The sequence below is a fragment of the Neophocaena asiaeorientalis genome, unplaced genomic scaffold, assembly GCF_003031525.2.
Source record: "Neophocaena asiaeorientalis asiaeorientalis breed wild unplaced genomic scaffold, Neophocaena_asiaeorientalis_V1.1 scaffold43, whole genome shotgun sequence".
NCBI lineage: Eukaryota > Metazoa > Chordata > Mammalia > Artiodactyla > Phocoenidae > Neophocaena > Neophocaena asiaeorientalis.
In genome coordinates, this window is record NW_020173674.1 from 12,986,896 (window position 1) to 13,010,490 (window position 23,595).

The window sequence follows — 23,595 nt, forward strand, 5'->3', positions numbered from 1 at the left end:
GATTTCCACAGAATGGAGATAGCACACTTTGTCCTTTCTACTGCATAGGGACGGGCAGAGGGTTCCATTGGTAGTGATTACAAATAATGCTGTATGTCTCCTTATAACCAGGCACACGTCTTGAACTTCTTAAGATGTGCCCAGAGTGCTTCAAAGTGATTATACCAATTTACACTACCACTAGCAGTTAGGAGAGTTCCCACTGTCCCACATTCTCACCAATACCTGTATCATCTCACTTTAAAAATTTTGCCAGTTTGATGACTGTGAAGTGGTATCTCAATTTAATTGGCATTTCCTTGATACCAGTGAGTTTGGCCATGAAGATATGCCCAAAGGTTCATTAATTGTTAGGGTTTTCTCTTCTATATATTATCTGTTTGTATCTTTGGACTGTTTTTCTACTGAGGTTCTTCATCTTTTTCTTATTGATTTGTAGGAGTTCTTCATAAGCAATTCTTTTTTTTTAATAGCTTTTAACTCTTTTTTAAAAAAAATATTTATTTAATTAATTAATTGATTTGGCTGCACCAGGTCTTAGTCCCTGCACGCAGGATCTTCATTGCCGCGTGCAGGATCTTCGTTGCAGCATGCGGGATCTTTTTAGTTGTGGTGTGCAGGATCTTTAGTTGTGGCATGTGGGATCTAGTTCTCTGACCAGGGATCAAACCCAGGCCCCCTGCATTGGGAGTGCAGAGGCTTAGCCACTGGACCGCCAGGGAAGTCCCCCATAAACCATTCTTGAGACTAAAAAACTCTGCAGATGAATCTGTTGTTAGTTACGTATGTAATAAATATCTTCTAGTCACTGGCTTGTCTTTCAACTTTGTTTACAGCATCTTTTGTTGAATAGACAATTTTAATCTTAATTCTCCAGTAGTCCTGCGGGTTAGGGTTCAACACTTGCATCGCTGTGGCTAGGGTTCACTTTGCCATCAGGGAATTCGTGCTTCCTAGCAGATACTTCCCCTTCCTCTAGAATGTCAGCTCCACGAGGGCAGGGGCTTGGTTTTGTTCACTGCTCTGTCCTCAGCACCTGGAAGAGTGCCTGGCACAGAATAGGCACTCTCCATGAACACTGGCTGAATGACTGAATAAGTGAATGCAATTCTGCTTGTGGTCAGTTTACCAACCTTGTCCACTGGGCTTGGGCTTTAAGAATTTTTATCTTGTTTAAGAATTTTTTTAACTACCTGGTGGCCATAAAAATATTTTCTCCTAATCTCTTTTAAGAGTATTATAGTTTTGCATTTTACACTTAGGTCTGTAATCTGTGTGAAATTGACTTCTGAATATGGCCTTAAGTAGGGATCTAATTTTATTTTATCCTATGTGGATAAACTGTCGACTGAAAAAAACATGCACAACGTGAGAGTTTTGAGTTAAGTTTTTTTTGGGGCAAAATGAGGACTACGGCCTGGGAGATAGCATATCAGATAGCTCTGAGAAACTGCTCTGGAGAGGTAGGGGCGAAGGTCGGTATATATGTGATTTTGGTGAAGGGGACGTACATGCAATCCAGCACACATTTTTGCAGAGGGCTGTCGCTAGTCTTGGGGAGTTTACTGCTGGTCACGAGGAGCAGGTGTCTCCATTAATGATTTTAAGGCCTTTTCAGGTATGAGGAGATGCAAGAATTGGGCTCGTAAAATCTTCCCTTGAAAATATCTAACTATCTGGGACTTCCCTGGCAGTCCAGTGGTTAAGACTCCACGCTTCCACTGCAGGGGGCATGGGTTTGATCCCTGGTTGGGGAAGATCCCGTGTGCAGTGTGGCCAAAAAAAAAAAAAAAAATCTAACTATCTGAAGGCCTGTTCTGCCATTTTTCCCCAGAGCACAGAGCGCTTCATTCCTGATCTCCACTCTGAATCCCACTCAGGGTGTGTTGAAGGTCAGCGGCTGTAGTGGCTTAATCCTTGTAGAGGCAGATGGCAAGTCCCAAATTTTTAGTTGGCATTATGATGGCCTTATAATCAGTCCTAGTAGTTGATAGGGCAAATTCATCTCTTATTAATCCTTCAGGTCTCAGATTCAACATCTCTGTTTTATGGACAAGTTTTTCATGATTCCCCAGGTTAGGCTGGGTATCCTGTTTATATGTTCCTATAGCACTTGGCTCTTCGTTTATTTAACATCTGCTGCTCTGTCAGTTTGTAAGTTCTTCCAGGGCTGGAGCAACATTGTCATAGCCCCTCCACAAGCACGACTGGCAATATAACAGGCACTCAATAAATATTTGGTAAATGAAAGAATGGGGAGGGAAAGGATAGTCTGTTTAGGTGAAAGACCTTTGGGGCAACAGTGACACTGTCAGATGGCAGGTCAGATCTGGGGAGGAGATCTGTGCAGGAAGATATTGCAGAGGAGAGGCATAAAGAAAGACATCAAGAGATCATAAAGCTGTATCTTCAGGGCATGGTGTGAGGTCTGGCAGAGAGTAGATGCTCAGTAAACATTTGAAAAATGAATATAGGAATGAAGTATCACTCCCCACTTACTAATTATAATTATATTCTTTAAAAATAGGTAAGGGAGGGATTTTCCTGGTGGTCCAGTGGTTAAGAATCCATCTTGCAATGCAGGGGACGCTGGTTTGATCCCTGGTCGGGGAATGAAGATCCCACATGCCGTGGGGCAGCTGAGCCCATGGGCCACAACTAGCAAGCCCACGCACCACAACTAGAGAAAAGCCTGAGTACCGCAACAAAGAGCTCGCATGCTAGAACGAAAGATCCTGCGTGCTGCAACTAAGGCCTGATGCAGCCTAAATAAATAAATAAATAATAGGTAAGGGAATTCCCTGGCGGTCCAGTGGTTAGGACTCTGTGCTCTCACTGCCAAGGGCATGGGTTCAATCCCTGTTCGGGGAACTAAGATCCCACAAGCCATGCAGTGCGGCCAAAAAAACAAAACAAAACAAAACAAAACAAACAAAAAAAGGCTTTGTGACAGGTATTTTACATGCATTATCTCATTAAATCCTAAAAACACTCTCTGAGGCAGGTGCTATTATATTTCCATTTTAAAGATGAAGAAATTGAGGCTCAGAGGAGTTGCTCAAGGTCACAAGCCTATGAGAGAAGGAAGTGAGATTTGAACCCAGGGCTGTCTGGCTCCAGCACCTGAGTCCTACACCATTAGGCCATTCAACCTTTGTGATACAGGGACCAGCTGAAAAATGACTCTCTTAAATGGAGGTGACTTGTTAGGTCTAAAACTAGATTCCTTAGAGGAGTTTATGTGCTTTTGAAGCACTAAATGTATTCAGCATATAACCATGATAAAAGAGCTTTTCCTGTTAAACATATTTTACTCACTAGGAAATCTGGCTTTCAGTGAGGGAGAAGTGAGTTAGTGTTTCAGATGACAAGAGTGAGAAGGAAAAGCAATTCCTTTTAATGCAATCAATTCTAAAATGCCAGAAAGAGATTGGCATGCAATGCTCTAAAGTGGTTCTCAAAGTGTGGTCCCAGACCATGAGCATCACCTAAGAACCCATAAGGAATATGGATTCTTGAGCCCCACCTCAGACCCGCTGAACTCTGAGCGTGGGGCTGGGCCATCGCCGTTTAGTAAGTCCTGCAGGTGATTCTGATTCACACTCAAGTTGGAGAACCACTGCTTTAAATCTTCACCCTTGGAGGGAAGCTTCCCACCCCTGTGTCATTTGGGCCTTGAATGGGTTACAGGTGTGATGGTCCCCCCGGCCCAGGAGGGAGGAGACACAGGCAGTCCTGTCTTTACCCTACTTTTTGTTATATATTATTTTCTGAACTTTGTGAAGGGAAAAAAGGCCAGAAACCACTGCCTTAGGGAACCCAGGAACTTCTCACTTATTTAATTTTTTAATTAAAGTATAGTTCATTTACAGTGTTGTGCTAATTTCTGCTGTACAGCAAAGTGACTGTTATACACATATATACATTCTTTTTTAATATTTTTTTCCACTATGGTTTATCCCAGGAGGTTGGATATAGTTCCCTGCACTATACAGTAGGACCTCGTTACTTATCTATTCTAAATGTAATAGTTTGGGACTTCCCTGATGGGTCAGTGGTTAAGAATCTGCCTGCCAATGCAGGGGACATGGGTTCGATCCCTGGTCCGGGAAGATCCCACATGCCACAGAGCAACCAAGCTCGTGTGCCACAACTACTGAGCCCACATGCTGCAACTACTGAAGGCTGTGCACTCTAGGGCCCACATGCCACACTACTGAGCCCGTGTGCTGCAACTACTGAAGCCTGTGCACCTAGAGCAACAGAAAGCCCAAAGCCAATGAAGACCCAATGCAGCCAAAAAAATAAATAAAACCAACCAAACAAATAAATAAATGTGATAGTTTGCATCTACTAACCCCAATCTCCCAGTCCATCCCTCTCCGTCCCCCGCTCCCTCTTGGCAACCACAAATCTGCTCTTTATGTCTGACTTCTCACTTATTTAAAAAAATCAGGTAATAACAATAACACTAACATTATTTTAACAGCAGAAATGATTATTTATTGGATTATATAATGTGCTAAGCAATTTACATATAATTTTTTGTTGAAATCTTACAACCGCCCTGAGTTAGATATTATTATTAGCCCCATTTTACAGATAGGGGAACAGGGCTTGTAGAAGTTAAGAGAGATCCTCAAGGTCATCCAGTTAATAGAGCACAGGTGGTGTGTACACCCAGGTCTTTCTAACCCTATGATGCCTGTGCTCTTAAAGGTCAAGGTTAATACCACTGCTTCTAACATTGCTCTGTGCCAGGCATTATTTTAAGCACATTATATGCTTCTTCAATTATTCCCACTTTACAAATGAGGAAACTGAGGCTCAAAGAAATTAAATAACTTTCCCAAGGGCACAAGCTGGTAAATTGTGGAACCAGGGTTTGAACTCAAGAATTCTGGCTCTAGTTGAATGTTCTTAACCGTCAGGAAAGCCTCCCAGTTCTTGGAGGATGGAGACAGAGATGCTATGGTGACCACTTAGGGATAAAGTTACCTAACGACTCCCACTGCTGCAGGAGTGTGTGCGGTGGAGAGGATCTCTGGCTGGGCGCTGTCATGGAGTCTATTGGCTCTTTGCTCTCCTGTTTCCAGCTCACACCTGCCGCTCCGGGGCCCGGCCACGGTGCTGGCCGCACATAAGTCAGGCGCACGTGGAGCTGCCCTGCCGCTGAACAGGCTCTGGCGTACAGCTGCCTGTGGATTACATTCTTTTACGCGCACGGCATCAGAGACTGGAGCCTCCTCCTGCGGCCTGTCCCCAGACCTCAGGGCCATGAATACAGTGAGACCAGCAGTGAGACAGGAGAGGGCAGTGCCTCTTCCAGCTAGAGTAACTGCCTTGGAGGCCTGACCACCCCCATTTGCAGTTCTGGTCAGAAGCGTGGGTTTGTGTGTGAGGAAGTTGGGATCCTGACTTTCAGGACAAGATGAGAATAGCTTAAACAATCAGAGGGCACTTTCTGGGATGTATGCAAGTTTTCCACACACACACACCAGCTGGAGTGGAGTGAGGAAAGCAGGGCCCTGGGGAGGCGGGGTTGACACAAAAGCCTGAGTCCCGAGTTCATCTCTGATTCTGTAGCCAGTATCCTGAGGCTCCCCTGGGGCCCTTCTGTTGTTGGTACTGGCATCCCCATCATCCCCTCACATTCCCTGCTATTGACATGGACTGGTTACCTTGCTTCCTCTTCCTCAAATGGAAAGGTCTGAAGTTTCTATTGAACAGTAGGCCTCTTCAGGAGGAGGTAAGCTTCTGACACAGCTAGGGGAATGCCACTCCAGAAGCCCCTTGGTATCAATAACTGTACGAATCTGTGGATCTTAGAGGGTGCTATTCCTTCTAGTCTAATCTTGCCATGCTTACACACATCAGATTGTTTGGAAGGGTCTGGGAGATGGGTGGGGCAAATGCAAAAACGGGGCTGGTGGGGTTGAAAATCATACAGAAGGCTCACCCTCACACTCGCCCGTTACCTTTCAGGAGTGGGACAGGAGGACGGAGGCTGCTGTGCAGTGACAGAAACCAAGGTGACGTGACACAAAGTGGTGGCAGGCCGTGATCGGTACCCAAGGGATCCACTTCTAAATCAAATGGCAAGCTCCTTGAGGGGCAGGAACTATACCTTATTCATCACTGTACCCCTAATATGCAGAATAGATCCTGGCACAAAACTGGCACTCAAGAAATATTTGATGAAAGGAAGTACTGAGACCTGCTACAATGTGGATGGACCTTGAAAACATAAGGCTAAGTGAAAGAAACCAGTCACAAAGGACCACCATATATCATATGATCCCATTTATTTATTTTATTTTGTATGTTTGTTTGTTTTGCGGTACGGGGGCCTCTCACTGTTGTGGCCTCTCCCGTTACGGAGCACAGGCTCTGGACGCGCAGGCTCAGCGGCCATGGCTCATGGGCCCAGCCGCTCCGCGACATGTGGGATATTCCCGGACCGGGGCACGAACCTGCGTCCCCTACATCGGCAGGCAGACCCTCAACCACTGCGCCACCAGGGAAGCCCGATCCCATTTATTTTAAATGTCTAGAATAGGCAAATATATAGAGACAGAGTGTGGTTGTCTAGAGCTAGGGAGGATGGGGGGATTGGGGAGTAATGGCTAAGAGGTTCTGGATTTCTTGGTGGGGTAGTTAAAATGCTCTAAAATTGACTGTGGTGATGGATGTGAATATACAGTTGACGCTTGAACAACCTGGGTTTCAACTACACGGGTCCACTTATATGTGGATTTTTTTTTCAATAGCAAATACGCAATCTGCGGTTGGCTGAACCCGCAGGTGCTGAACCCACGGATGCAGAGCCACGTATATGGAGGTACTGCGTATATGGAGAGCTGACTGTAAGTTATACTTGGATTTTCCACTGCACAGAGGGTCGGTGCCCCTAAGCCCCTCCCTGTTCACGAGTCAACTCTACTCTGTAAATATACTTGACTAATTGATCTAGGGAAGCTGGGCATTTAAAAAATTATTATTTAGATTTTACCTTTTTAGAGCAGTTTTAGGTTCACAGTGAAATTGAGGGGAAGGTGCAGGGATTTCCCATATACCTCCTGCCTCCACACGTGCTCAGCCTCCCCCAGATCAACATCCCCCACCGATGGTACCTTTGTTACAATCGTTGAACCTACATTGAGACATCATCACCCAAACTCCACAGTTTAGATTTACGATTCATTCTTGGTGTTGTACATTCTATGGATCTGGACAAATGTCTAATGACACGTACCTGTCAGGTATGATATAATACAGAGTATTTTCCTAAAAATCTTCTGCTCTGGCATTTTTCAGAAAACAAGATTTTTGCTATACTTCCATTTGCTGCCTTAGCTCAGGTTTTCAGTTAAATAAGTAAAAGTTAACTGAGGCATAGCCCAACTACCTCATTTGGTTAAAAAATGTGAATGACAGTGAAACCAAACACAGAAATTAGAGGGTTCTAACTATTTCTACCAAGTCTTCCTGGTTCTGGACTAATCTTGAAAACCTTCTTTTAGCATAAGTAATACAATTTATCCCTCCCTCAATTGGGCTTTATCACCTTCATGTTTTCCAGTCTCGAACTTCAACCCCCTTTATCACAAGTCGCTGTCAAACTTGCCCCATATTTTCTCAGAATTTCCTCTAGGGATATTTCTTTGTGTATGTGCCTGTGTGTGTGTGTGTGTGTGTGTGTGTGTGTTTGCCTCTTCATCTCACCACCTCCCAACTCTATCTGCAGACCATAAAAATCCCCGCAGAAACCACCAAAGATCATTTGGCTTCCTTTTGGAAATGCAGAAAGTATTATGTTTTTGGGCAAATCCCAAATAGACCCCTCTCCAAATGCCAGTTTTTTCCCTATCAGTTTCATTCTCCCCTAATGGTATGTTTGTTTGTATACAGTTCAGGTTTCTCTCAGAAGCCTGGGCCAAAGAGGGGGCTGAGTTGACTTCAAAAGCCCAGGAGACATACCTGGCTGCTTTCTGAGTGAGCTCCAGCGGGAAATCCGGGCACAGTAATTGCAGCAAGCAGTGATATTCCCTCATGGTCAGCAAATCTGGAATGGAAATGGATAGGAACACATTAGGTCTCTGCGTGTGAAGTCACTGCTGTCTTTTTGATCATTTCATGGGTTTCAGACCTACTCTCAGTAGATCTGCTCTTTTAAAGGTGAGTCAGTGTTAAGGCTGCATTAGCCACTAACCCTCCAAGGGTGAGATTTTAAGATCAATATTTCTACAAAGTTTTTCCTGGATGGGAGGCACCCAGCTACAACACTGTGGCCAAAGGAGCTTCACTGGTTTGAAAGATGGTCGGGTAAGAAGGGGGAATTAGAGGGGTATCTTCATTAGCCTTCTTATGTATGAAAATCCACAAGAATGAGTCATTTCAGAGCTGGCTAAGTTTGCTCAAATTCTCTGGCATGGTAACATTCACCACAACATGCCCAAAGACCATCCACAGAATATCTGCAAGCAGTATTAAGGCAAATGCAGTCTTGCAATGTATGGAGGAGAAGAATACAGCATAGCAACCCACAGACCTTCTTACTCTGTCATCCAGTACTGTGCAGGCTGGCTCCTTTTGGATGGCTGCACACAAATCTGGTCATCCTATTCTAGGAAGCCAAGACCAAGGTCCAAGATATACAATCTAGGCAACCAAGTGACTCCTAGTATACAGAAGCAGTGCTTTGGGAGAGATGAGCCAGGATGAGGCTCTGTGGCCCAGTAGAAAACCCAGAGAGGTAAATCTCAGGGGGGTTTACAGAATGCCAAGGGAGAGGGAATACACTGATGTTGAAAAGTTGTTTTGTTACTGCATGTCCCAAAGCCAAGAGATTTTAGATCAGTCAGGCAGCTGCAATCCACAAGTATTCCATATACCAAAGCATTTCAAATATGGAACGACGTGCTGATGGTAAAGCAAGATCAGGCAACCCAGAAGCCCTCCTAACTGGGAGCATGAGTGAGAGAAGGGAATCCAGAGGGCATGGCCACACTTGGGGAATGAAGATGATGATCACAGGCACTGGGTTTCTTTGGACCTAAGTTAGCTCAAGCCACAGGAATCCAGATCTCCTGTCCCTGATAGTTTGGTTGATGCGTTTCCAAGATAAAAACCCCAAATCCCCAGGGAGAGGCCTGGGTTCCTACTACTTTTTCATCAAGGCTCAATTCAAGGTGGGGGCATAGAGTTAGACTAACCACACTGCCAAAGTCAGGGACACCAAAGCGACAGACTCAGAGTCAATGTAGGTCAAAGGATCAAGATGGCTTTTGCGGCCTTCGTCTTAGCCACAATGGGGTGTGCACTTCCCTCTCCTCACTCGCCTGACCTAGGGTGCAGCCTAGTAGGAGGTTTTGTTCTTCAAGGGAAGGAGTTAATAGCCACTTGTGGGCTCGCAGACTTGGGGTGAGGGACAGGAAAGACGAAAGGGAGAAAAGCCACTGAATCTAATATGTTCCCACTTTATTCTCACTTCAAAACACCCTGTATAGAGAGAAGTGAGTTCTGGCAGGAACTAAATAAAGGAAAGTTCTATCTTTGAATCATTAATGCTTTTTTTCCTTTCTTTCTTAAAATTAATTAATTAATCTATTTATTTTGGCTGCACCCAGTCTTAGCTGCAGCACGCGGGATCTTCATTGTGGCATGTGGGATCTTTAGTTGCAGCACGTGGGATCTTTAGTTGCGTCATGAGGGCTTCTTAGTTGTGGCATGCATGCGGGATCTTAGTTCCCTGACCACGGATTGAACCCAGGCCCCCTGCATTGGGAGCTTGGAGTCTTACCTACTGGACCACCAGGGAGTTCCCATTAATGCTTTTCTAGGCTAAGATTTGGTGGATGGATCTGATACCATTCTTGGGGGGGGGTCAAAGTATTTCACAGTTATTCATATTTATCCCCCAAATTATCTACAAGATATCCTCAGGAAGACAAACAGGGTAAAGGAAAATGAGAAGCCGAGAGAGTTGTATGACCCCCTTATTCAATCAAGAAAGACAGTGCTGGAAATCGATCTCAGCCTCCTGGTTTCCAGGCCCTCAGCTCTCTTTTAGGTTCTTGATGATATTCTAACTCATGTGCTTCAAATACTTGCTTCCTAAGCATAGAAGAATGATTTACAAAAATAATTTTGTACTGCTCCAATGCAACAACAGCTCTTGGAAATACTAAATACATCAGAAAAACAGAATACATCCTGTTCACCACTTCTGGAACTTGACTATCCCCAATGTAAAGTGAGGAAGATAGTCAGATAAAGAGATGAAGGGGAAGTGCAGGCAGATAAACAACTTTGGCCAGTTTAATTGTGGAAGACAGCAGTTCTATTAAAGTAGAAGTAGGATAATATCAAGGCCAGATAATTTCAAGGGAGAGGCATCTGCCACTTGGAGACGCTCCTGGGTTGTACAGAGGGTATTTGGGAGAATGGTGAGCACTAAGTGTTGTTCCAAAATCAGAACACTGATGAACAAATGGGAGCTGTCCTCCTCCTGTCCCCCTGGCTTGGGTGCAAATCTTGGCTCTGCAATTTCCCAGGTATGCAACCTTGGGCAAATTGCTCAATCTCTCTAAATCTCAGTTTCTCATCCGTAAAATGGGAATGATGACACCTACCTTTCAGGGTTGAAGTCAAGATCAGAAAAGATGATGTCTATAAAGTACTCAGCAGAATGTCTAGAACATAGTAACACCAAACAACAGGAGCTGTTTGGTTTTGTTTTTAAATCCTGGGGGCAAAGGCAGGAGAGGAGGAAGGTGCTTCTTGCTGAGTGTAAATGCTTAAACCCCTTTAAAGTTTTTCTGCCTTGAAAATTCAGTCAGATTGCTTGAGCCGAACCTGTTTTTGAATACTCTTCTGCAGTCTGCATTCATTTAATGCCTCCTCCGTTCCCAACAAGCCAGCGGTCTCCCCAGCTCCAGAGGCTCACACTCAGGCATTGGTTAACTGTAAATGCTCTTGCCTATTTGGGGTCCTTTGTCTCTAAGAGCTCTCCAAGATCTCAAAGATCTGCCTTCCAGGCAGCCCTTGGTGCTTCAGGAATAACAGTAGTGAGACTGACTCGTCACTGTGCTCTGTGCTCAGGCTTTGAATTAGCTCACTTAACCTTCACAACAACCTCACAAAGTAGACTCTAGCATTCCCAGCCACATTTCACAGATGAGGGCGTGAAGGCAGAGAGATGAAATCATCTGGTGAGGAGAGAAGGGTCCAGAGCCTGGGGGACAGGAAGGGGACTTGGCTTCCCAGAGCAAGATCCTAGGCTGGGGTCTAAGGGCTGGATGGGCTTAGTTAATGATAATAATACTAACAGTTAACATTTACTGAGCACTTACTATGGGCCAGACACTGATCTTCCAAGGGTTTTACCTGTGCCATCTCATTTTATCTAATCTTCACTGTGGTTATCCCCATTTCACAGACACAAAAACTCAGATCATGCTTAACTGCTGGAACTGGAATTCAAACTCTGGCAGTCTGGCTCCAAAGTTTACCCAACTAACATTTTCCGCACCTTGATCTTATCAACCGTAATGTGTGAAGGCTTAATAGCTTGTTCTCCTCCCCAAACAAACTGCAAGAACTAAATAGCTCCAGGTGAACTGGATCAAGGAGACAATTCAAGTGAATTGGGATTTTTTCATGTAAGAAATTAAGTCTGAAAGGTTCTAATTACTGTCAACAGGAAAGACTGCAGCTCCAGCACCACAGCCTTTGCTGAGCCGGAGGCCATGGGAAGGTGGGGGATGAATACACCCGTGCTGGTGGCTACATAGCCATTTCTCATCCCCGCCCACCTGCCGGTGCTCTCCATCCTGGCAGGTGCAGGGAAGGTAAGCGGTGTGTACCAACAGATGCCTTCTCTAAAGGAATCCCCCCACAATTAGGAAAGCTTCAGCCAGCAGGTCCTGAAAGTTCAAAGGCAAAGACATAAGACGACTTTGGTATAAGATCAAGATCAGAACACTCCCCACAACTTGGTGCTACTCTTTTTGTGGGTGGTCAGAGCTGTTAAATTTTCTTATTCTAAACCTTGTAATAGTCCCATTGACTGTGTGGCTCTGGACCAGAGGTTTCTACACCCTCAATCCTATCATCTCAGGAGGCAGCACAGTACAGCATTGTGGCCCATAGCATGGACTTTAGAGTTAGACTGCCTGGGTCCAAATCCAAGCTTTAACACTGATTTCAAATTACTGACCTTTAAGTGCTCTATGTCTCAGTTTCCCCATCTATAAAGTGGGTATAATGGTGGTACCAACATCATTCAGTTGTTGTGAGCTAATGTTAAGAACTAAGAATAGGGCTTCCCTGGTGGTGCAGTGGTTGAGAGTCCGCCTGCCGATGCAGGGGACACGGGTTCGTGTCCCGGTTTGGGAAGATCCCACATGCCGCGGAGCGGCTGGGCCCGTGAGCCATGGCCGCTGAGCCTGCACGTCTGGAGCCTGTGCTCCGCAATGGGAGAGGCCACAACAGGGAGAGGCCCACGTACCGCAAAAAAAAAAAAGAACTAAGAATAATAGCCCATCATAAGTGCTCTGTTAGTATTTGCTGTTATTATTTTAGAAATAAAGAAACTAGGGTTTCTTTAAGGTTAATTACTTTTTCAAGGAGACAGAACTAGTAAGAGGAGGGAGGACTGAGATTCAGACATACACCTGTCTAGCTCCAAAGGTCCTGCAAGTTCTACTCTAGCAGGTGTGATCTGGCTGGTTAGTGGGGGACTTGACTTCTGATGATAGGATTGTTTATGCCAGGTGATTGACAAACTTTACATCTAAGTTAAAGACTTATTGGGTTGACCAAAAAGTTCGTTTGGGTTTTCCTGTAACATTTTACGGAGAAACCCGAACGAACTTTTTGGCCAACCCAGTATCTAAGTTAAACATACAGATACCCTCCAGTTGGGCAGGGCAGTTGTGTTAGTGCAGAGCGCAGACTATGTAATCAGATGACCTGGCTTCAAAACCTGGCCTCCACTACTTACCACCAGTATGACTTGGACAAGTTAGACAATTTTTCTGAACCTTGGTTTCCTCTTAGAAATGTGACTAATCACAGTGCCTACCGAATGTGATTGTTGTAAAAATCAAATGAGGTAATTTGTATAGAAGGAACTTTTCTGAAAAATTAGCAAGATGCTCAATAAATGGGAGAATTATTTAGTAACTATTAACTGGTTAAAACTTGAAGTCCTGAAATTAAGGCATCTTTGGCCTTAACGAAAGCCCTCAGCACAAGGCCTGGCATACAGTAGTAAATATCTGTTGAAGGAATGATTGAAAAAAAACATGCACCGCACAGTGACCCAGGTGAAAATTCGGAGGGACGAGTTTCTGGTCACTGTGTGAACACAGAGATGGGGTATGGCATCAGGAGGCATGACTGTAAGTTCAGGGCAGTGTGAGGAGGTTCCGGGAGCTGTAAAGTGCTGAAAATGGAAAACGTCCTGGTTGGTAGGTAACACAGTTCTCAGTGAACTCAATACATTATGGAAGGCGTAACTACAGTCCATGGCCTTGCTGACTCCCAGCACTTTCTTATCAAGTGCTCAGTCCAATCAACTCGAGTATTTATTTTCATTGGAATAGATCACCAATTTTACCGTGAAAATCAGAAGCCGCCTAGGGTTTACTTCTTAGTGATTCACTTTACTACTGTTACAACTCTAGCTGGAGTTTTGAATACTGGAGTTTTCAAGATAACCAATCCCTGACTCAAAGTATTCTTTTCCTGGCTAGCCCTACTCTAATCCTAGAGAGTGATGGATTATTATTGGATGTATTATTATTGGATGGATTATAGTGAGGTTATTTTGGCTAAGAAAAGTAATCTTGTCACAAATTACTGAGGCCCAATATATTCAAGGGCTAACTCGTTCTCACTTCCTCCTTTCTTGGAAAAGAAGGATTGAAGACCTTCTCTTATCTTTTCCACATCTGGTCTGCCTTCTTGCTGTGGAAATTCTGGTCTGTCAAGCTCTGTGGGGGTAGCTTAGTCATCTCTACATCCTCCTCTCAGACCACCACACGTGTCCACACGTTTGCTCAGAAGAACTGCGGCAGTGTGTGCTTGAAGATTCAGATGTTTCCTGCTCTTCCTAGGAAATGGTGCCTTTTCCAGGGTCAGAGTGGTGTCACTAAAAGAGACCCGTGCAGGAGTGCCAGATGGAAGGAATGAGGGCCATACCTTTGTTCCTTACTCAGAGAAGCCTTCCCCAAAGCCTGAATCAAGGGTTTTTACCTCCAAAACTCTGGAGGAGGAACTGGGGTTTAATCTGAGTTCATTTGCATGACTGCCTTCATGCTGAGGGCTGAGTGAGCTAGTGCTGAGACTGGAGCTGGAGATAATGAAATGCTACCAAGCCACGGAGAATCCCAGAGGACTGGACAACCTCTAGTTGGTTGGCTGCATGATCTCAATAGGAACTACCACAGAGGCCAGAGAACACCACAGTCCATGAGTGGCCTCTCCAATTTTCAGCTGCAATTGTTTTTATATTCTTTTATGCAGGGGTTGTGAAGGCTCATTCCAAATGACACTCACCCCCAGCCAGGCTGCTCTGCCAAGAGATGCTCGGAAGGACATGGATAATTCAGGGCATGACCATACCACCCCTTCCTTTCCCCAGGGCACTGAGGCTATGGTACCAGTCCACAGCTGAGTAAATATCTCAGTGCTACTCTGCAAGGAGGGGAAGGGAGAGAGGGAGAGTTGGGGGAGGGGAGAGGAAGGAGGCAGACATCTGACTGCTTCACTCCCCACGTGGCACTTGGTACCAAAAGTCACAGGAAGATTGCTCACATCCTAGGGTCATGTTCCTGTTAAGCAAAACCCCCAAAGAAGAGCAGATTGTGTTCTTCAATTTTATCTTCTTTGACAGCACTGTTGTTTTATATTGTAAATGGAGGAAAATGATAATTAGTTTACTGAAAGGGATGCAATGGCTTCCAATGACACCTGCGGGGCCATTATTAACACTATCTTTTGCCAACTCATTACTCCCCAGAGTATGTGTAGTGTGTTCAAACAGGGGCAGAAAGCCAGACTCTTTAGTTTTTATATTTGATTATGACTAAGCCCAACATCAAGTGACTGTTACTTTTTGGCCAGTATATATGTTCTAGGCAAAGTACTAAATCAGATATAATAACAATTTCATGGCAATTTTTAGAATGAATAAAAGAAACTCCCCAGGAACTGTTTATATTATACAAAGGTTCAAAGAAATGTGAGCATTTCTAATCAGTGTCTGAAAATTCTTCCCCAGGGATTGTGTGTGGCACATAATGGCAATCTGATCGGGTTTTGGGGCTAACCATGGCCATCTCTAGCCACCACTGTGGGACTGAACCAGTAGGCTGGGCTGATATGTAAGAACCCTCTATACTGTGTATACACCTTGGGGTGTTACCCTCTCTTCTGTACATCCTGATAGGCTCCTGAGAGTTGGAGGACCAAGGCAAGGCTTGGTTCTGGGGGGAGGCACTGTCTTAGACAGCTTTGATAACATGAAACACAACAGGCTGCACATGCCCAGGGTGGGAAGCCACGTGGCATTATGGAAGGAGGCCCCAGCCAGGAGGAAAGAAAGTCTCTCTTCAGTAGCAACAGGGCTAGCTACTCTGGCACAGGCACACAGTCTCCTGACAGTTTACAGAGGAATGGAGGCAGCTTTGGACACTAAAATGTAGAGCAGGATCTTGGCACCATAGGCTCCCAAAGGGCCCAGCAGCCCATCAAAGAAGTTATTTCAAGCCTAGCACTGCACTACCATTTGCACTCTGATCCAGAGACCAACTAGTCCAGCCCTATCAGGTGTTGCTCCTTCACATTTTTGTTTGGAAATGGGAGGATAGGGTGTGCGCTTTGAAGCAGAGATTTCAGAGCTAAGGTGTAATTTTTATCCAGGAAGAAGCAGGTGCTGCTGTAACCTCCTGTGACCTGCTCCTGTTCTTAACCGAACAGAAACGGTCAAACAGGCACAAGAGCTGGATAGTGAACTTCATTCCCCCTCTCACGGGAAGTAAAGGTGAGAGGAAAATCCTGCCCTCTCAGTGGTGGTGTATCTGGAATACCTCACTCAATTTTTGAAACAGAGGTAGCATTTTAAAAAGAACTTGGTCTGAGTTCTGCAAAGAACTACTTACATGATACTGGCCACAGGTTTTCTGGACCTCCATTTTCTCACCTATAAAATAAGGATGTCGTGGTATGTAAGGGCTGAACAAAATTTTTGAACAGGTATACTTTTTGGAAGGTTTTTTTTTTTTTTTTTTTGCTGTACCGCATGGCATGCAGGATCTTAGTTCCCCGACCATGGATAGAACCCAGGCCCCCTGCAGTGGAAGCATGGATTCTTAACCACTGGACCGCCAGGGAAGTCCCTAAACAGATATACTTTTTAAAAATGGAAACTTTATAAGGAACCTTAATGTATAACATAGATAAAAACAAACCTCTTCTTACCCAACTTTGTCCTCAATAGCCTTCACTGAGGCTAGAGGTGTGGGGATGAGGAAGCTGCGGGAGAAGGCCTGAGGCACTGCTTTAAACTCTGGGCTCTATAGAGGACTGTTTAAAAACCACTGGCCCGGGACTTCCCTGGTGGCGCAGTGGTTAAGAATCCGCCTGCCAACGCAGGGTTCGATCCCTGGTCTGGGAAGATCCCACATGCCGCGGAGCAACTAAGCCCGTGCGCCACAACTACTGAGCCTGTGCTCTAGAGCCCGCGAACCACAACTACTGAGTCCGAGCGCGCTGCAACTACTGAAGTTCGCATGCCTGGAGCCCGCGCACCACAACGAAGAGCAGCCCCCACTTGCCGCAACTAAAGTCCACGCGCAGCAACGAAGACCCAACGTGGCCAAAAAAAAAGAAAAGCAAACCCCACTGGCCCTGACCCCTAAGTGGGTCTTATATAGTGCCTCACTAAGAGTGCAGGCTCCTGAATCAGCCGACGAGGATCTAAATCCTGGTTCTTAATCTGGCCAGGTGGCACTGAGCCAGCCAATTAGAAATGAACGTGAATAACGATCATCATGACGTGAATGTGAATGAAGATGATACTAATACTAGTCATGAAGAGTTTCTGAGAGGGTTAAAAGAGACGATTAAAAAAAAAGAGAGATAGTAAACTTAAAGTGCTAGAATATGGCACAGGGCAAGCACTCAATAAGGAGTACCGACTCTTGTTATTACTCTCCTGTGTTTGAGGTACACAGGTGCGATGGCACCTGCATAACAAAAGGCACAGTTCATGGAAGTCCTCCAGCTCCAGCCAGTGGGTGGCTAGAATAATCTTATTCCTTATCTCATAATTATTTTATCTTGCTTCCTTTGTTCTTATTGACAAGTGAATAACAGACTTCCTGCCTGAAGGCAGGTGTACACCACTTTCCTTGATAGTCAGTGCACTGCCAATCCTCTCTCTTCTCACTATTAAAAGTAGTGATGAGTCATATTTATAAAGAGACTGTACAATTATGCAAACTGTTTTCATATGCGTCATCACTTTTGATCTCCATAAGAAGTTTGTGGGGCAGCGAGAGGAAAATGGGAATAAAAATATTCCCATTTTTATAGACAAGGAAAATGAGTCTCAGTAAGGGATAAAATCACCAAGTAAATGTTAGAGCCAGGATCAGATCAAGCCTTCCCATTCCAGGGCAAGGCCTCTTTCTATTACACAGGCCAGTTCCCTGTGATGTCTTTTTCTTTCTTGCCATATGGTCCCTGGGACCCTGGGAACTCAGCCTGCTTTTATTTCTTCTATGGATGAAAAACACCTAGCATAGCAAATTCCATAGTGAGAATGCAGTAAATGTTAGCTGCAAATGCTATTATTATCATTACTGTTACTATTGAAATCTGCCACCAGCTATTCCACCTCTTTCTATCATCTTTCTCCTAGGCTGACTCCAGGGTCAGATGTAGTCTATCTGGCTCCCAGCTTCCTTGTTGCCCTCCAAACAAACTGACAGAGGCTTTCTATTTTTGGTGACTTGCTGCTAATCTCTATAAGAAAATAGAGAAGGGATAACAAAAACAATAAACATTTAAAGTCATTATTAGCCTGTATCTGCAATGTTAACAGGATCAGACACAGATTAGCAAGAGAAAAGTATATTTAATGTACATAAAAAATACTTCCAGCTACCTTTTTCCTTTCCAATTTAAAATGAGGCCGAGAGTTGGCATGGAGTTTCATAAGCTATCAGCAAAACTGTCTGATGAGGACTTGTCTGAGAAAGCAAGCCACAGAAAACAAAAACCAATAAAAGTTATTATTTCTCTGGGCTTTCCACTGTCCAAAGTAGCCATAGAATAAATAAGAAGTGGAACAGATTACGCATTTGTTTTGCTTCAAATGCATTTTCCTTCTCTTCTAAATAAACATAATAAGAAGCAGTGGCTAACAGAGTTACTCACTGAGGGTGAGCTGAACCAAGACAGACTAAAAATAAAAAACAATCCAAGTTCCCTCGTCCTCAGTGATTGTGCGAGTATGGGAAGGCTGTTGCCAGCATGTAGGCGTATTTATAAAGACCACAGCCTGTTCTCTTGTCAGAATGCACTAACTTCCACCAATGATGATGGATTTATGGCTACCCATCAACTAAAAAAATAGACTTCAGAAACAAAAAACAGCAGGAACCAGATAGAGGGTTGGATGTAGATAACACAGACATTTCTTCAGATGAATCCACCTTTGTCTTTCCTGCTGTCTTCTGTCATTTGTGGGCATATATAACGTAACATATCTATAATTATATGTATATGTGTGGGTAGGAGAAAGAGGCAGCTAGAGACAGAGAGTGTCTGACTTTTTTGGGACTGGATGGGAAAGGAAATTGATGTTAGCAGTTTCTGTTCCTTAAAGCCATCGGCTTTGTTTTTCAAAGTATGGTTTTCCTGGTAAAAGATTCCTTGCCTGTAATGTGAGTGAATCACTCATCTTACTTTAATAAAAATGTGAACCAAATGCTAGTGGCTCTCCACCCTGGGAAATGACACAATGTTTAGGCTTTCTCAACTCGGATGCTTATCTTTCAGTGGGACTGGCAGGCATACAAAAGAAAAGGAAAAAGATAAAAAATACCCCAGTGACATCAAAGGATAAACCTGCCCAATTTCTTTTAGGCATAAGTATTCTCGTAGACAAAGTCTGGTCTTACTCACCGGAGTTTGGATAAGGTACTTGGTTTGCCCATTGATGGGTGGCCTTCAACTGGGCACCAGCTCTTTACGCCTCAGTTTCTTCCTCTGTCATGCCTCACGTACAAATGATCAGGGTCGATTAGACTAAGTTAAATATATTTTAAAGTATGTAAGATTTATACCTTTTGAATTTTGTCATGTTCATGTATAACCCATTTAAAAAATTAAGAAGACAAAAGTGTGAGCAGTGGGAAGACATCAACGGGTCTTAAAAAAGTAAGACCGTTCAGAACTATAAAAAATTGCAAATTTTTTGTCTCAATAATCCTCAGGGTTCTATTTGGGTCTAACATTCTAGGATTCTCTAATTGTAATTCTCTGTGGTTAAGGCAGTAACCTAAAGAACTGGTAGGACGTAATTTGCATCTAGGTAGCACATAACTTGCTAGAAGAGTGGGATGCTATGAAACCCATGTTATTGTCTGCTAGTGCAGTATACATAATAACTAAGGACATGAGATTTGGAATTAAGACAGGCCTGGGTTCACAATGCCTCTGTTGGGACTTCCCTGGTGGCGCAGTGGTTAAGAATCCGCCTGCCAATGCAGGGGACATGGATTCGAGCACTGATCCGGGAAGATCCCACATGCTGTGGAACAACTAAGCCCGTGAACCACAACTACTGAACCTGTGCTCTACAGCCCATGAGCCACAACTGCTGAGCCTGCATGCCACAACTACTGAAGCCTGCGTGCTCTAGGGCCTGCATGCTGCAACTACTGAAGCCCGAGCACCTAGAGCCCGTGCTCCACAACAAGAGAAGCCACCACAATAAGAAGTCCGCATACCGCAACAAAGAGTAGCCCCCGCTCGCCGCAACTAGAGAAAGCCCGCACGAAGCAACGCAACTAGAGAAAAGACTCAATGCAGCCAAAAATAAATAAAATTTACAAAAAAAGCAAGCAAGGAGGCCAGCCAGCCACCCAGCCAGCAAGCAAGAAGATGCAGCCAGTCAACTCTGCATCTTCCTTCAGAAACCTATTTCCATGTCCCTCATTCTCAGTGGCTCTATCTGCCCTCTCTAAATCACCTTGTTTTGTCCATAATGAAAAGAGTTGGAAAAGCTGATAATCATCTTTTAAAATCCTTTACAGGCTTCTGGATCTTATTATAATGCCCCTTGGCCCTTCCCTATATCAATACATATGCTCACAGTTTGGGCCCAATGGAGGCACAATAAGATTATACATCCTTTCCAATGAGGGCAGGGGTGGGGGGAAAGACACCTATCAAAGTCAGGGCTAAAACTGATTAGTTACAATGCTAATCAGGCTTCATTTTTCTTTAGTCATAGTTATTGATGGTTTTCCTTCCTTTCTACAACCTAAGGTGATTCTCTGTTTCCTCCTGGGAACAGTGTGCCTGAGAAGGGAAGGCTCAGAGACTTGGAACCCTGCCTTGGCTCTGCTGGACTACCTCACTTGAGCATGCTATTTACTCTTTAGGCCTCAGTTTCTTTATCTGTAAAATGGAGATAACAATCAGTTACCTACTTGGCAGCAAAAGGCCAGATCTATGATCCTGTGATTCCCAAGGCTCTTTCAAGTTATGGAGCTACAAAATGGACTAACTTCCAATGCTGAGAACAATGAAAATGGATTTTCCAGGTGTCTGTACCCTACACAATAATACCTAACGTATTTAAAACTTAACTAATAGGCAATCTCAAATATCTAAATGCCAGTAAGCCTCTAAGCAGGCAAGACAGATGTCACGAAGTTCGCACATTAAAGCTTATGTGGTTAACTTACAGGCTTCTGAAAAATGTCCTGATTATGCTCACAGTTTTAATAAGCTTGGCCATCTAGTTTCTAAACCCAGTACAGACTAGACAAAGTCACCTGGGAGAGGAAAAGGAACTATAAAAGGCGGGTGCAAGGACAGCAATGAGAAATTAGGCATTAACAGCATGATAGAAACATGATAGAGAAGCAGGAAAAAATATTTAAAATACAATCGATGCTCTTAGGGTACACTTCAGTAAGCTCTGATGGCAGCAGTGTTTTCCAGCATAACATAATTTATAAGTATATACTTAGATGCCAAGATAAGTTCTATTTAAGAATGCAGGGGGCTTCCCTGGTGGTGCAGTGGTTGAGAGTCCGCCTGCCGATGCAGGGGACATGGGTTCGTGCCCTGGTCCAGGGAGATCCCACATGCAGCGGAGCGGCTGGGCCCGTGAACCTTGGCCGCTGAGCCTGCGCGTCCGGAGCCTGTGCTCTGCAACGGGAGAGGCCACAACAGTGAGAGGCCCGTGTACCGCAAAAAAAATAAAAATAAAAATAATAGAATGCAGGGAACAGTATTTTATACCTATATCTACATATAGATATATATAAATATATTTTGAAAAGATTTCCATGTACATTACAAACAACAAAAAATTTTTGGTACTCTAAGTATAAAACAGTAGGCTGTAAAACTGTAACTCTTCTTCTGAGTTTTTCTATATTTACTGTTTCTGAGCCATTTATTTATCCTGGTGTTGGTTATTTGTTTTTAAGCTACCTTCCTGAGTCCTATACACCCATTACCTCATTTAATCCCTCATAACAGTCCTATTAGGTAAATATTGTTGTTTTCATTTTACTTGCAGATGCAGGGAGGTTAAGTCATTTGCCATTCAGGCTTTGAACCATGGGTCTGCCTGAATCTAAAGCATGTGCTTTTAAATATTCCATGATTTATTAATGATATATGTGTCTGTTTGCCCCATTATCACCAAAAGATTGAATCTTGAGAGTGAGAACTTTTATGTGCCACAGGGACTGGTACATAGTGGGCACTTAGAAAATGTTCCATGGACTTTATCTCTATGCCTCCTTACATAGATCCCAAGCCCTTAAAGGCAACATAGTATATCCCAATGTATCTCCAAGGATAGTTCATGGATCATCTACATCCCAGACCTACAGAATCTGAATCAGAATCCTCAGGGTTAGGATGGGTGAATGTGCATCTAAACAAATAGCTCAGGTGACTTTTATGTATATCAAAGTTTGATGGGACTTCCCTGGCGGGCCAGTGGTTAGGACTCCACGCTTCCAATGCAGGGCGTGTGGGTTCCATCCCTGTTCTGGGAACTAAGATTCCACATGCTTCTTGGCATGGCCAAAAACTTAAAAGAAAAATTTTTTGAGAACTATTGACCTAGTGCTTGAAAGCACATTCTTTGGAGTTAGTCAATCCTGGCTTCAGATCCCAGCTCCACTACTTAAGAGCTGAGTGATGTGGGGCAAATTAGTTACTTAAATTCTTTGAGCTTCAATTCCATCATCTTTAAAATGGAAATAACAGAAACACCTACCTCACATGGTTCTTGAAGGGATGAAGTTCGCCAGGAATTATAGAACATCTACTGTGTGCCAGATACTCTGCTCTTTTAGGTGCTTGGGATATATTAGGGAACAAACAGACAAGTTCTTTGCCCTCCTGAAGCTTACCTTATATTGGAGAAGACAGATAAGCAAAATAAATAACTATAGAGTAAGTTATTGATAAGTTTAACGGAAAAAATAGAATAGAGCAAGTCGAATAGGGAGTGTGAGGTAGTAGTGGTGGCATCATTTTATAGAAAGGAGTCTAGTTCAGTTTCATGAAGAAGGTAATGCGTAAGCAAAGACTTGAAGAAAGTTAAAAAGTTACCTAGGCGGACATCTGAGGGAAAAGCATTCCAGGCAGAGGGAATAGCCAATGCAAAGGCTATATGGAGGAAACATACCTACTGGGTAAGAAGTACAGCATAGAAGCCAGTGTAGCTACAGCCAAGAAAACAAGAGGGAAAGGACTAAGGAATAGGGTTGGAGAAATAACTGGGACCAGTTCATATGTGGCCTTTTAGGCCTACATGTAAGGATTAAATAAGATAGTCATGTTAGGTGCTTAGAACAGTACATGGTACATAGTAAACACTTAATGGATGGTATCTACATCTGTATTTACATTAACATCTTCTGGTCCCTAAGCAGAGCTAGTCTGGAAGGTCAGGCTACAGGGACTATAGCAGGTTTTATGTACTTTGGTGGGGTTACAGAATCCTTCAATGTTTCCAAAAGTACAGAAATCAAACAGATCAAAGGCCTGGGTGATCCCCAGCAGCAAGTAGAGATGGTTAATTCTCTGCAGGTGCTCAGAAAACTGAACTAACAGAGACACACAAAGTCAACATAGCATCAATAAAAGACAGGGAAAGAGTGGGGTGTGGATGGGGTGGGCTTGGCTAAAGGCTGAAACCAACAGAAGAGTCGTTAGTAATGTAAGAGGAAAAGCAGTGGAGCGTGGAAGCGTCACAGCAGATGAAAAACATTCTAATATCAATGAGACCACAAAGTCAGGAGAATAATGACTACAAACTGC

General features: G+C 43.9%; 1 protein-coding gene across 4 annotated transcripts in view; it reads right to left on the reverse strand.

Annotated features, from left to right (window-relative positions):
* Positions 1-23,595, reverse strand: part of CSTPP1 (centriolar satellite-associated tubulin polyglutamylase complex regulator 1) — a 167,239-nt gene that overhangs the window by 14,626 nt on the left and 129,018 nt on the right. For all 4 annotated transcript variants that reach the window (XM_024749001.1, XM_024749000.1, XM_024748999.1 and 1 more), the window contains one exon: positions 7,981-8,065. In XM_024749001.1, coding sequence (XP_024604769.1) covers positions 7,981-8,065 — 85 coding nt within the window. The remainder of the gene's footprint in view (positions 1-7,980; positions 8,066-23,595) is intronic.